Source organism: Poromitra crassiceps, assembly GCF_964638095.1.
Source record: "Poromitra crassiceps genome assembly, chromosome: 16".
Lineage (NCBI taxonomy): Eukaryota > Metazoa > Chordata > Actinopteri > Beryciformes > Melamphaidae > Poromitra > Poromitra crassiceps.
In genome coordinates this window covers 36,713,043-36,726,254 of record NC_139645.1, presented here as the reverse complement: position 1 = coordinate 36,726,254, position 13,212 = coordinate 36,713,043, and the positions used below count along the sequence as shown (strand labels likewise).

At 42.3% G+C, this 13,212-nt stretch overlaps 1 protein-coding gene across 1 annotated transcript in view; it reads right to left on the bottom strand.

Moving 5' to 3' along the window:
• Positions 1–3,674: 3,674 nt before the first annotated feature.
• LOC310791621 (protein NLRC3-like) overlaps positions 3,675–13,212 on the bottom strand; it is a gene marked incomplete at both ends in the record, with an annotated part of 41,494 nt that continues 31,956 nt past the window's right edge. Inside the window, 4 exons of the mRNA XM_083653285.1 lie at positions 3,675–3,711; positions 3,942–4,115; positions 10,607–11,088; positions 11,239–12,461. Of these exons, the coding sequence (XP_083509411.1) occupies positions 3,675–3,711; positions 3,942–4,115; positions 10,607–11,088; positions 11,239–12,461 (1,916 nt within the window). The remainder of the gene's footprint in view (positions 3,712–3,941; positions 4,116–10,606; positions 11,089–11,238; positions 12,462–13,212) is intronic.

The following is a 13,212-nucleotide window of genomic DNA, read 5'->3' as shown; positions in this document are numbered from 1 at the left end:
GAAATCTCAGTGAAACCACCTATTATTTTGCTTTTCACAAATGGGATAAAAGTTTCACAAATCAGATAGTGAGTGAATACCATAAGGTTTATTTTCAGATGTGGGGGGAAGTCAGATTTTACCTCAAATCCAAGATGGCCACCATTTCCTCGGATCTAATGTACAAATTTGCTTAACAATAATTGTGCACTTTTTCAAGTGCACAAGTGCTAGTAACATAATTACTTAAACCCATTCAACCTCTTAATAAACAGTATAGATGATTAGTTTATCTAACAAAGTCCAGTTCTTTGCATGGCAGCCAGCTGGCAACTGAAAGGCCTTCAGCTGAGAGCACCAACTGAAGCTCACTGCAACTGTAAATATTAGAGTATGAACCACAAAAAGAAATGTAATGTAACTGCTGACCAGTTGCTGCTGTATTGTCTTCCAGGAGGATCTGTTGGTGAACGTGTTCAATGTGACTTTTAAGTCGAGTATTCTGTCAGTAAAGATGTTTTAAATTAAATTTGATAGATCTTCTATTCAACTTTGATTCAGGAGGAAAATTAAACTTAGAGAAATAGTTATTTTGCATAGTTATGAAAGTCAACACTGCCTGATATGAACATTTGTATTGTAACATTTTCAGCTTCATCACTCAACACTAATAGTTTATCATTTATTGTTTCTTTTGAATCTAACCCTCTAAAAACAGATCATAGCTCTCAGTGGAAACTCTTTGATTAAAACCAGCTACATGTTGGATGTTCTCATTAATAAAATGCTTTGAAATCACTTATAATACAAAAAAACCTGTCTCCAATATTTGCGTTTTCATTTCAGTTATGCACTCAATTTAACATATTCTGACAAGTTTGCTTCAGGTTTCACCAACAGAGGCAGTGTGCAGAGAAATAATGAAATATTCTCCCAGCAGAGAGAGAGTAGAGCTGAAAGTTGGTTTCTCAGCTGGTTTCAAAAATCACTTCAGCAGGAAAATGAGGGTTCACATATTTTCTTTGACAGTCATGTGCAGAGCAGATTTTTTTTCTTCCGATTCCCTCCCCATTTTTCTCCTCAATTGTACTTGGCCAATTCCCCCTGCTGCTCTAGTGGCTGCCCCGGTCACTGCTCCACCCTCTTCCAATCTGGGGAGAGCCAAGACTAGCGCCATGCTTCCTCTGACACATGCACATTTGCCAGCCACTTATTTTCACCTGACAAGGGAGTTTCACCGGCAGGACGTAGCATGTGGGAGGATCACGTTATTCTCACCCGTTTCCTTCCCCTCGAACAGGCCGACCAGAGGAGGCGCGAGTGCAGCGACCAGGATACATACCCCCAATCCAGCTTCCCACCCTCAGGCACAGCCAATCGTGCCTGTATGGACGCCCGACCAAGCCGGAGGTAACACGTGGATGCAACCCTTGTGTTGGCAGAGAATCTACCGCTACACTACCCGGACGCCCATGTAGAACATAATGTAAATGGTCTGTTGAACAGTATCAGTGATCCTGACCTGAGAGTCTCCAGTTTACAGTGTGGACTCCCCAGTCCAGCAGAGAGCAGCTTCACTCCGGTATCCTGGAAATCATTGTTGCTCAGGTCCAGCTCTCTCAGACTAGAGGCATGGGAGCTGAGAGCTGAGGCCAGAGCTTCACAGCTTCTCTCTGACAGCTGACAGACACTCAGCCTGAGGTGTTTGACAAAAAACCACAATCACATCATCACTGTGAAATCTTAGAGAAATATCAGCTCCTTAGCTTTAACAATTTTAGAACATTTAAAAGCACGTGTCTAATCTATAAATGTTTACACGGCTTGGCTCCTCCTCCTCTAGGGGAGTTCATTAGAAGGAAGAATAGAAATTTGAGCACAAGGGCAGCAGCTAGGGGGGACTGCGAAGTCCAAGCTAGAAAATCCACGTTCTCAAAAAACACCTGGTCGATCAATGGCAGCACTAGCTGGAACACACTGCCTAAGGCTATTAGGGAAAGCCCCACTTTTGCGGCATTCAAAAGCCAGCTCAAAAAATGGCTTAAAACAAACCAATTTTGTGAACACTAGCTAGCTGCCTTCCAAATCTTCTTCTCTTCCTGCACTAGGCACTTCACCACTTAAGTGTAACACTTAAGAGAGAGTAGAGTAGCCTTCATACTGTATCTATGTATTGACTATCATGTAACCTGTCGAATGGAAGGTGTAGTATTCTTCTTTTAGCACTGACATGCTGCATGTACATCCTGTCTGTGTTTTGCTGTAATTTTGATGTCTGTAATGTGTGGTATCTCTTGCGATGACACGTTACAGGTATATCAGTTTGTTGCGTACATCCTGTCTGTGTTTTGCTGTAATTTTGATGTCTGTAATGCTGTGGTATCTTTTGCGATGACACGTTACATGTATATTTCAGTTTGTGCGTTGAATGAATGTAATGAGTGATTGTTTTGATATTTATTGGGGACTACGGATGTAAATTAGCATTAGCTAACTCCGGCATATTTACATGTTTTCGTATATAGAGGCTTCTGTATTTCTGAACATGTCCATTAATGTGCATTGTCCCATCACAATAAACCAATAAAGTAAAGTAAAGTAAAGTAAAGTAAAGTAAGTAGGACAAGAAGACATGTTATTCTCTTATATTGTGTCATTATTGTATTATTTGTACTGACAAGACTTTATTGATGAGGCTAACTGACCATTATATCGTCGCTGTTGTGCCAGGACCTCGAATGTCCCTTTTTTCACTTTTTTACTTTTTGTCATAAATCAGTGCCACTGGTCACCCTTCACGTCTCTGTGTGGTTTTTACCAAATGCAACCAATGGAAAAGCATTAAAACGAGCTTGTGAGTAAATCTTGTAACGCCATTCGCCCTCAATCTGTCAGCCAAACCTCGAAATTCGTCCCCTACCTCCGTCTGTACCCCCCCACGCAGGACAATAAACCCGGAAAAGTCACACGGCAGACGCGCTGTGTATTTCTCATATCGTTTTGACTAATCCTGGCTTCCTCTGACGTTAATACATCAATACAATGTTTTCCAGTTCCTTCAGAGGCAGAGTAGTGCCGGGTCTTGCTGCAAGAAAGGCAAGGATGCTAAAAAGCAAGGATGAGACAACAACAATTGTTGTCCGTCATAATGGAACTGAAAGTGCTTTATTGGCTACACAGGCACACTTGACATATGCAATGTCTCCTCCTGTTTACTCCAAACTGCAGCAGAAATCTCCTGGCGAGTAGCTTGTAGCTTTTGGGGGAAGCTACAAGCTATACTTGGGTCTATAAATAGCTTAGCTACTGAAAAAGCTACTTGGTTCAAAAGTAGTGAAGCTACCACCAAGCTACTGAGAAATGTAGTTAAGCTATGTAGCTTCGCTACTTGTAGCAAGCTACTGCCCAACACTGGTTAACACTACGTTATGTCAGACTGTTCTCACCCCATGCCCAAGCCCCCGCCTCGGCCATGAGAGGCTCAGAGCACTGCTGCTGCGCGCACCCCCGCGGCCCGGAGCTTGGGGCTCGTGCATGAGCATACGACTCTCTCCCGCCTGACTGGCCAGTGAAATTCAGGACCAAAACTAGCCTGCTTTAAATGTGTTCAGCAGCATTTTAATGAATGCATTTTCTATCTAACTGGGAACCAGACAACATTATGTTAAAACTGGGGAGATGAAGAGGTCACCTTCCTACTGGTTAAAATCCAGCTGCTCTATTCTGAAGCAGCTGGAGAGGAACAGAGAGAGGTGCAGTAACAATGACAAGATATCAGAGTATGGATGATCTTCTCTCAGTCACTGAGCTTCACTGCTGTGTATATGAAGCTGGATCAATAAAATCCAAATCCTTATGTAAAACCTGCAGGGCGACCTTTGCAGATTCAGGAATCCTGTTTTGAGAGACGAGAAATGTGTTGAATCAACTGAGAAAAACTGCAAAGTGCAAACTGATTTTACCTGAGAGTTTCCAGTCTGCAGTCTGGACTTTCCAGTACAGCAGAGAACAGATTCAGACCTGAGTCGTGCAGGTCATTGCAACTCAAGTCCAGCTCTCTCAGAAGGGAGGGTTTGGACTCCAGAGCTGAGGCCAGGTCTTTACAGCGAGTCTTTGATAAGCTGCAGCCACTCAATCTGAAGAAAGAATAAAGCAAAAACATTACATGAAATATTGCTGAGGGCTTTCTGGCTTACTAGACTGTACTCTTTCCATCTGAAACCAGACAGCCTGTCACATCTCTGTCTCAGGATTTCTCCATTTCCCCTCAACACATTCTATAACCAACCAGATGAATACATCTGCAGTTTGTGTCTTGACGTTTGTGACCTTAGGTCCAGAATGCACTTCTTATTGGGACAATATTTTCATATGGCAATTTTCTCTGGAAATAATTGTAATAAAAAGTTGAATTTGAGTTGGGTGGGAAACTTACCCCTAACTGCACCGTAACTTAATGGGAACTTGACCTTATACCTGAACTCTCCAGTTGTTGCTACTGGAGCAACATATGAGAGTGAATCACAGAATTTGGGGTTTTATCAATTCCAGGAAGCTATGAGGGATCAACCGAGCAGCATTTTGGTAAACAAACCGTGTCACTGGGTGGCAACAGCAATGGAACCCTATGGAGCGTGAGCTTTGACACTTTTGAGTGTCTGACTCTAGTCGGCTGACTCTGTTTACATTTTAAAAACTGCGACAGTTCACACAACTTTAACACGATATGCATATATTATACATCAAATTCTTGAGCTAATTCTGCTCTCACTCAGAATGTCAAAATATAAGTGATGGTGATGTATAGTTTTTGAGATATTAACGTTTGTTGGCTCAACTCATACGAATAACTGCCACAGGGTTCCACATTTCTGGGTAGCAAGTGACGTCACGCTGATTCGTCTTATACAAGCCAAGGTTCTACCAGAGTTCACATCACACCCCTTTAAGTCTGGAAACACCTACATTGAGCAACACCTCTGGTGTCCCAAGTGCATTTTACATCAGAATATGTATTCGAATTGGAGTTATGATAGAACAATTCATTTTACCACGAAGGAATTTACTCGGGAAGATAAAATGTTGCACTGTCTGATAGGGATGGTACCAAGCACCGATATAATTTGGTACCGGTTCCTGATTGGTCGGTACCAGGAATTAATAAGGTCCTGGACGTTCGGTGCTGCTATAGTTTTTTTTTTTTTTTACCATTCCCTAACAATGAGGGAGTGGCACCAGGCTTTTGATGTTGCGTGTTTACACTCCTGTCCTGTGACTACACTTGCGGCAGGTTTAAAAGATCAGTAGTATATTTGGAAGAAAACTAGTTTTATGATGGGAGGCATCGCGTTGCTGATTCACACAACAATGTAAATACAATAATCTGATAAAGCGAGCGACTGCCCTGTGATGATTCTGAGACAGAGAGAAATATCTGCATCGCGTTGCACAAACCTCACAGTGCTTTCCTGAACCTGACCTATTTTCTGACAGTCACAGAATATTGTTTAGAAAAAGAAGGTTGCGCTTCAACAATGGGTTTCTCAGTGGAGTGCCAAACCCAAAATCCAAAATATGTTCAAAAAAGGCTGAAAGGGTAGCACATCTCCGTTTTCAAAGTCAAGGAGGACAAAATACTCACATTTTACTTGATTTATTGGCTCACATCGCACAAAAACAAAACGCTTATGCGTTTCAGCAAAGAGCCTTCTTCAGAGCGTTTCAATAGTACACATTCAGTCTGTTAATATAACAAGGGCAGAGATTACACACAGCTGGAGGTTGGACCCAATTATTTAGGAGCCAATCACCATGGATCTAGGTATAGGGAGGACAAATCACAGCATGAAGCATCACAGAAGCATTACAGAACATCATTATAGTCTGGATGAAGAAAGAAACTAAACACACAAACTAAACTTTTTTTTAACCCAAAAAGCATTTTAAGCTGTAGTCATCAATGATCATATAAACGGTACATTGATGACATCTTGATATTTTGGGAGGGGAAGCAGGAGGAGTTGATTGACTTTGTGAGATATCTTAACAATAGCTTGAGTTTCCTGAAATTCACTTGTGAACAAAGCACTGAAAAAATCAACTATTTGGACTTAACCATATTCAAGGATGAAACTGGAGCCATTCACACTTCTATCTATCGAAAAGACATGGAACGCAACTCAATACTGCATGCTACAAGCAATCACCCCAAACATCTAAAGGACAACATCCCAATGGGTCAGTTTTTGAGGCTCAAACGCAACTGTTCAGATCCAGAGGACTTTCAATCCAAACAAGCAGACATGGCCACTCGGTTTAAGGAAAGAGGTTATAGATGTAACTCCATTCAGGAAGCCATACAACGGGCCAATGCCACCTCTCGTTCTGATCTCATGTCAAATACACAGAAAGAGAAGAATCCAAGTCTGGCTTGTTTCTCCACTGAATATAACAACTGTGCTTCACAAATAAAAGGGATCCTTATGAAACACTGGCATGTGCTTCAAGCAGAAAGATCTTTGAAGGACTTCTGTCAAGCTCCTCCCCTTTTTTCATTCAGGAGAGCACCTACAATAAAAAACCATGTCATGTACAAAAATATTGCTCAAAAAAAGACCACATGGCTGACAACAACCGTTATAGGCATGTATAGGTGTGCTACATGTGCCTGCTGCAGCAATACAACAAATGCCAAATCATTCAACCATCCTCACACTGGGAGGAAAATCCCCATCCGTGAATTTATCAACTGTAAATCAACGCATGTGATCTACATGTTGATCTGTCCCTGTGGTCTGGCATACGTAGGACAAACCAAATGGCCCCTCAAACAACGAATATCTGAGCACAAAACTGCGATCCGTACAGGCAATATGGATTATGCTATTGCAAAACATTATGCTGAAGCAAACCATGGTTCACCCTCTTCACTAAAGTTCTATGGGATTGAAAAGGTCATGATGCCTACAAGAGGAGGCGATCTCCTGAGAAAACTGGCCCAGAGACAAATGTTCTGGATAGACACACTCAATACTATGACACCAAACGGACTCAATGATGACTACAGCTTAAAATGCTTTTTGGGTTAAACAAAGTTTAGTTTGTGTGTTTAGTTTCTTTCTTCATTCAGAGTATAATAATGTTCTGTGATGCTTCTTGCTTCATGCTGTGATTTGTCCTCCCTATACCTAGATCCATGGTGATTGGCTCCTAAATAATTGGGTCCAACCTCCACCTGTGTGTAATATCTGCCCTTGTTATATTAACAGACTGAATGTGTACTGTTGAAATGCTCTGAAGAAGGCTCTTTGCCGAAACGCGTAAGCGTTTTGTTTTTGTGTGATGTGAGCCAATAAATCAAGTGAAATGTGAATATTTTGTCCTCCTTGACTTTGAAAACTGAGATGTGCTACCCTTTCAGCCTTTTTAGTCACAGAATATTATGTGGACTTTGCCAACTCTGAATACAGAACAGCGACGTACAGTGAGACGGTGTTCACTTTACCTGTAACACGTTTAGCTTGCAGCAAATTAGTTAGATCCAGAGCATCCATTCAGATAAAATTGGTCCACAAACTCCACGTAACGTAACTGACTGCATCGTGCTGGTTTGTCCCATAATCCTTTGAAAACGGGTGTGATTTATCCAGACTTGATGAAGAAAATGTTTTGTAAATGAAAATATGCCCCAGTAAAGAGATGTATTGCAGGCAACTTTGTTAGTGTCGAGTTTCCAGTCAGTGACGTGCGCAATGAATTCTACGTGCAAGTATGATTCCCCCTTAAGAGTGACACTACATAGGTGGCCTAGGTTTAATAAATCATATTCACAATCACAGAGGTGAAATAGGCCTTCTCAGGAATTTAACTTGTAATAACTAATAACAAAATTACTGTTGAATCTTTTCACATCTCTTCATGTCATGTCTTTATTTTTTGCACAAATTATGGAGAGTAGTATCAATAAGAGTATCGATAAGTATCTGTATCGATAAGCAGAACCGAAGTATCGATAGGTATCGTTGAAAGGTATCGATAAAATCCAAACGATACCCATCCCTACTGTCTGATTTCAGATGGAAAGACAGGTTAGAGACATCCTCAAATGACAATATTCATATAATATTCAGATCAGCACATTATTTTTCTGACCTGAGAGTCTCCAATCTGCAGTGTGGACTCTCCAGTCCAGTAGAGAGCAGCTTCACACTTGAGCTAAGCAGGTAGCTGTCACTCAGGTCCAGCTCTGTCAGATGGGAGGGGTCGGACTTCAGAGATGAGGCCACAACTTCACAGTGAGCGTCTGCCAACGTGCAGAACCTCAATCTGAATAAATAATAAAGAAGGAGTTGGACTTCAGAGCTCAGATCTCTCAGAGTTCACAGCCACAAAGTCTGTTTACAGATTTAATGTAAAATGAGAGATTATCAAAGCAGAGCTGGGACTATAGCATACCACTCAAAACCTATACAGCATACTACTGTATCTACTACGACTTGTAGTATTACTACCACCACCAATAATAATAATCCAAATAATAACATTAACAACAACAATAATAATGATAATAATGACAATAATAATAATAACCGATGATGATCATAATAATAATACTTACATATTATTATTATTACTAGTGCAATACCCATGCCCGTTCCCTCCTTCCCTTTCTCCCCAATCACCCGGGGTACATCTACCCAGATGAAGATCCTGCACCCCCCCCCCCCCCCCATGGGTACATCTAGCCATTCCCCTTCCCCCCATTCATACATTATTCTCTCCCACTCTTCACTGCCCCTCCGATTGGTGCAGTACCCATTATGCAGTGCCCGTTCCCCTTCCCCTTGACATCACTGATGTCATAATGAAAATGTAAAATATCACTGTGGCTCCAACCGTGGGCACATTTCTTGAATTTTTTTCTCGCACTGCACTCGGTCAGGTCCCCCTAAGTGCACTCCCCAAGTTTGAAACCGATCCGACAACGGTTCTAGAGATACGCAAAGGACAGACATACAGACACTGCACTCCCACTCTTGACCGCCCCCCCCCCCCACTCCCCCTGTTCTCCTCCCCCTTGACATCACTGATGATGTCACAATGCCCTAAAGTGGCCTGCGAAGGTCTAAAAATGTAAAATTATTGATATCGCTGTAGCTCCCCCTATGGGCACATTTCTTTCATGTTTTCTTGCACTGCACTCAGTCAGGTACCCCTAAGCACACTCCCCAGGTTTCAAGTCGATCAGACATAACGGTTCTCGAGATGCGTAAAGGAGAGACAGACAGATTATGATCATTTATACAGTATCATATTGTTTGAAATTTTCCAAAAGTGGTTAATGTATCAGTAAAAACCACACATAAAATAATACATAATGCAAATTCATCGAAGCCTTTCTGTAAAGTGATTAAAAGTATATGAAAAGATTTTCAGCCTGAGCTCCACAGGCAGTTAAACCTTTGATAAAAAAAAAACTGCCTGGCACCATTAGAGTCAGTCAGGCTTCACCACAGATTTGGTCAGCTTTTAAGTTTTTAGCCTAAAACACTAAATTCATAAATATCTCTGACATGAGCTGAAGGCAGAATAATACAAGGGGGATCTTTCCTAGAAATTGCCAATAAAGAGTTGATAGACTTAAAGAATGAAACTCACAACCTATCTGTTAGATTACTACTTGGAATGGGAAACTGAACCTGCAACAGTAATGACTTTACTCTAGATACTCTAGTTACATCACTGTGTCTGTGGCGTGTCTACTGCTTTATTGCTTGTTGCCTCTTGTTTTTATTTATTTATTTTTATTTTTTGCACTATGTTGTAACGAAGTCTACAGCACAAGAATTTCACATGTGATACTTGTACTACGGAGTGACAATAAAAATATTGAATCTTGAATCTTGAGTTAAGCTGTGTTCACACCGAGATATTTATTTTTCGCTCTGTCGCTTGATTCAACCCTTTGGAATCGCTCTGTTTAAATCGCTCATCAACAGGCACACGAAATGACGGACATGTGGGGGATATAACGTTACGCAATGTCATGCTGTTTGTCCACTACGAGCCACCGTCATTGTTTACAAGCTAAAGCCTATCAGCGTGCTCCTAATGCGAGCTCCATACCGGTAGGGCAGACTTCACTTCATGTCAGCTGTCAGCCTGTCAATGCGGTTTGTTGCCACACAATAAACCAGCGGTTTGTTCCAAGCCAGTGTGATCCTTGACTCGCTCTCACACGGCAGCCAATCAGCGTTGAACAGCGAGCGACTGATGCCAGCGGATTTTCGCTCGAGTTGGGATATTTCATCTTGAGCGACGAGCGTATTTTCTCCCTATCGCTCTGTCTCTGCCGCTCGGACGCCCAGCGATTTTTCTCCCAGGCGAATATACGCTCAATCGCTCGTTTGCATTGACTTTGTATGTAAACTCGACGCCAGCGAAAAACTTTAATAGGTCGGTGTGAACGCACCTTTAGAGGGAAAAGTAATGTGATTACTGTGTGCCACTGCTATGTAGAACAACAGTTGTGTATGTTTGAGGAACTATATAGTAATTCTGATTGTGTCAGCTATATTAAGGTCGCTCTACACTGTTCTATACTGTTGGTATTCACATCAGGACTAACCGAGCCTTCCTGCAGTTCCTCACAGCTGGGATCAGCCTCTGTCGCCCAATCGTCGATGTGTTGTAGGCCTCCAGGTCCAACACATCCAGAACGTCCTCTGACATCTGCAGCACGTAGGCCAGAGCTGAGCAGTGGATCTCAGAGAGTGTATCTGATCTGTTCTCTGACTCCAGGAAATGTTGGATCTCCTGATTTACTGACTGGTCGTTCATCTCCATCAAACAGTGGAAGATGTTGATGCTTCTGTCTGGAGAGGTTTTGTAGTGCTCCCCTTTTCCAAAATCAGTGTGCATCTTCTTCAGGTTGCTGATGGCTCTCTGGATGCTTTCTGGTGTGCTCTCTGTCTGACCCAGCAGGCCTCGCATGAGTTTCTGGCTAGACTCCCGTGAGAGACCATGAAGGAAGCGGGCAAAGAGGTCCAGGTGGCCATTTTCACTCTTAAGGGATTTGAGCATGGCTCTCCTCAGGAAGACATCCAGGGATTGTTCACTGTCTTTAGATGTACCTTCTTCTTCTTCTTCTTCTTCTTCTTCTTCTTCTTCTTCTTCTTCGCCACCCAGGAATGTCTCCAGAACCTTCTTATCCTCCTCCTTATCTCTGTTTGTGTGACAGTGGAGCATGTAGACAGCAGCCAGAAACTCCTGAATGCTCAGATGGACAAAGCAGAAGACCTTGTCCTGGTACAGCACACACTCCTCTTTAAATATCTGTGTGAAGACTCCTGAGTACACTGAGGCTGCTGTGATACCAATGCCACACTTCTTCAGGTCAGCTTCATAGAAGATCAGGTTGCCTGTCTCCAGCTGCTCAAAAGCCAGTTTTCCCAGAGAGAGAATCATCTCCCTGGTATCTGTCTCAGTTCTCTCAGGAAACTTGATGTTTTGCTGTTTGGACTGAACCAGCAGGAAGTGGATGTACATCTCAGTCAGGGTCTTGGGCAGGCCCTCTCTCTCACTGGCTTTGAATGAATGAAGATGTTCCAGAACTGTAGCAGTGATCCAGCAGAAGACTGGGATGTGGCACATGATGTGGAGGGTTCGTGACGTCTTGATGTATTTGATTATTCTTTCGGCCTGCTGCTCATCTGTGAATCTCTTCTTGAAGTAATCTTCCTTCTGTGGGTCAGTGAAGCCTCTCACCTCCGTCACCATGTCAACACACTCAGGAGGGATCTGATTGGCTGCTGCAGGTCGTGTGGTTACCCAGATGTGAGCGAAGGGAAGCAGATTCTGCTTGATGAGGTTTGTTAGCAGCACGTCCACTGAAGTCAACTTGGTAACATCAGTCTCAATCTTGTTGTTCTTGAAGTCCAGAGGAAGTCGACACTCATCCAGACCGTCAAAGATTAACACAACCTGGAACTTGTCAAACCTGCAGATTCCTGCTTCTTTGGTCTCAGGAAAGAAGCGATGAATAAGTTCCACCAAGCTGAACTGTTCCCCTTTCAGCAGATTCAGCTCTCGGAAAGTGAACAGGAATATGAATTGTATATCCTTGTTGGCTTTGTCTTCAGCCCAGTCCAGAGTGAACTTCTGTGTTAAGACTGTTTTCCCAATGCCAGCCACTCCCATTGTCATCACTCTTCTAATTGGTGTATCTCTTCCCGGTAAGGGTTTAAAGATGTCTTCAGATCTGATTTTTGTTTCTGGTCTCGCTGGTTTTCTGGATGCTGCTACCATCTGTCTGACCTCATGTTGATCATTGACCGCTCCAGTCCCTCCCACTGTCATGTAAAGTTCTGTGTAGATCTTATTCAGAAGTGTTTTGTTTCCTGCTTTAGCAAACCATTCATGCAGACACTGAAACTGCTGCTTCAGTCTAGATTTGTGATGACGTTGACACGCAGCAAGAGTTTCTGAAAGACCAAACAACATATTCAATCAATTAGAGTGAGTAAAGAGTAATGCAAACATTTCCTGATAATTTACACATTCCCAACCTCATGGACTCAATTCAGCTCATTACTGGTGGGTGGATAAGCAGGACCTGCCTGGGTGTAAGGTAGCTGTTGTAGAATTGGCTGTTATTACTCAACCAGGAGTTTTAGAGCTGACCAGGCCAAGGCACACCTGTGCAATAAATAATCATGCTGATAAAACGGCATATAGATATGTCACACCTGTCAGGTGGATGGATTATCTTTGCAAAGGAGAAGTGCTCACTAACACAGATTTAAACACATTTGTGAACAAAATGAGAGGAATAAGCCTTTTGTGGAACAAGCCTTTTGTGTGCATATAAAAGGTTTTAGAACTTTATTACAACTCGTGAAAAATAGGAACATATATTTTTGTCAAGTATAGTTTGAGGTGAACAGGAAGGGATACAGTAACTAGAGCTGTACAGGAAATGATTTGCACGTTTATTATTCTTGCATCAATAGGAATATTTGTATGAGTGATTTAGGTACCGACCTTCTTTCAGCTCCACTGTTACTGCAGGAAAAGAAGTATAGGAAAGAATATGTTAAACAATAACTTAGCATAAATTACTAACTGAATCATTGGATGTCTGCTAAATGTAAGTTCAGCCGAAGATAAAGTTTAAATAGTTTGATCAACGATGAGTTTCAGAGCTAACCAGGCCATGGCACACCTGTGCAATGG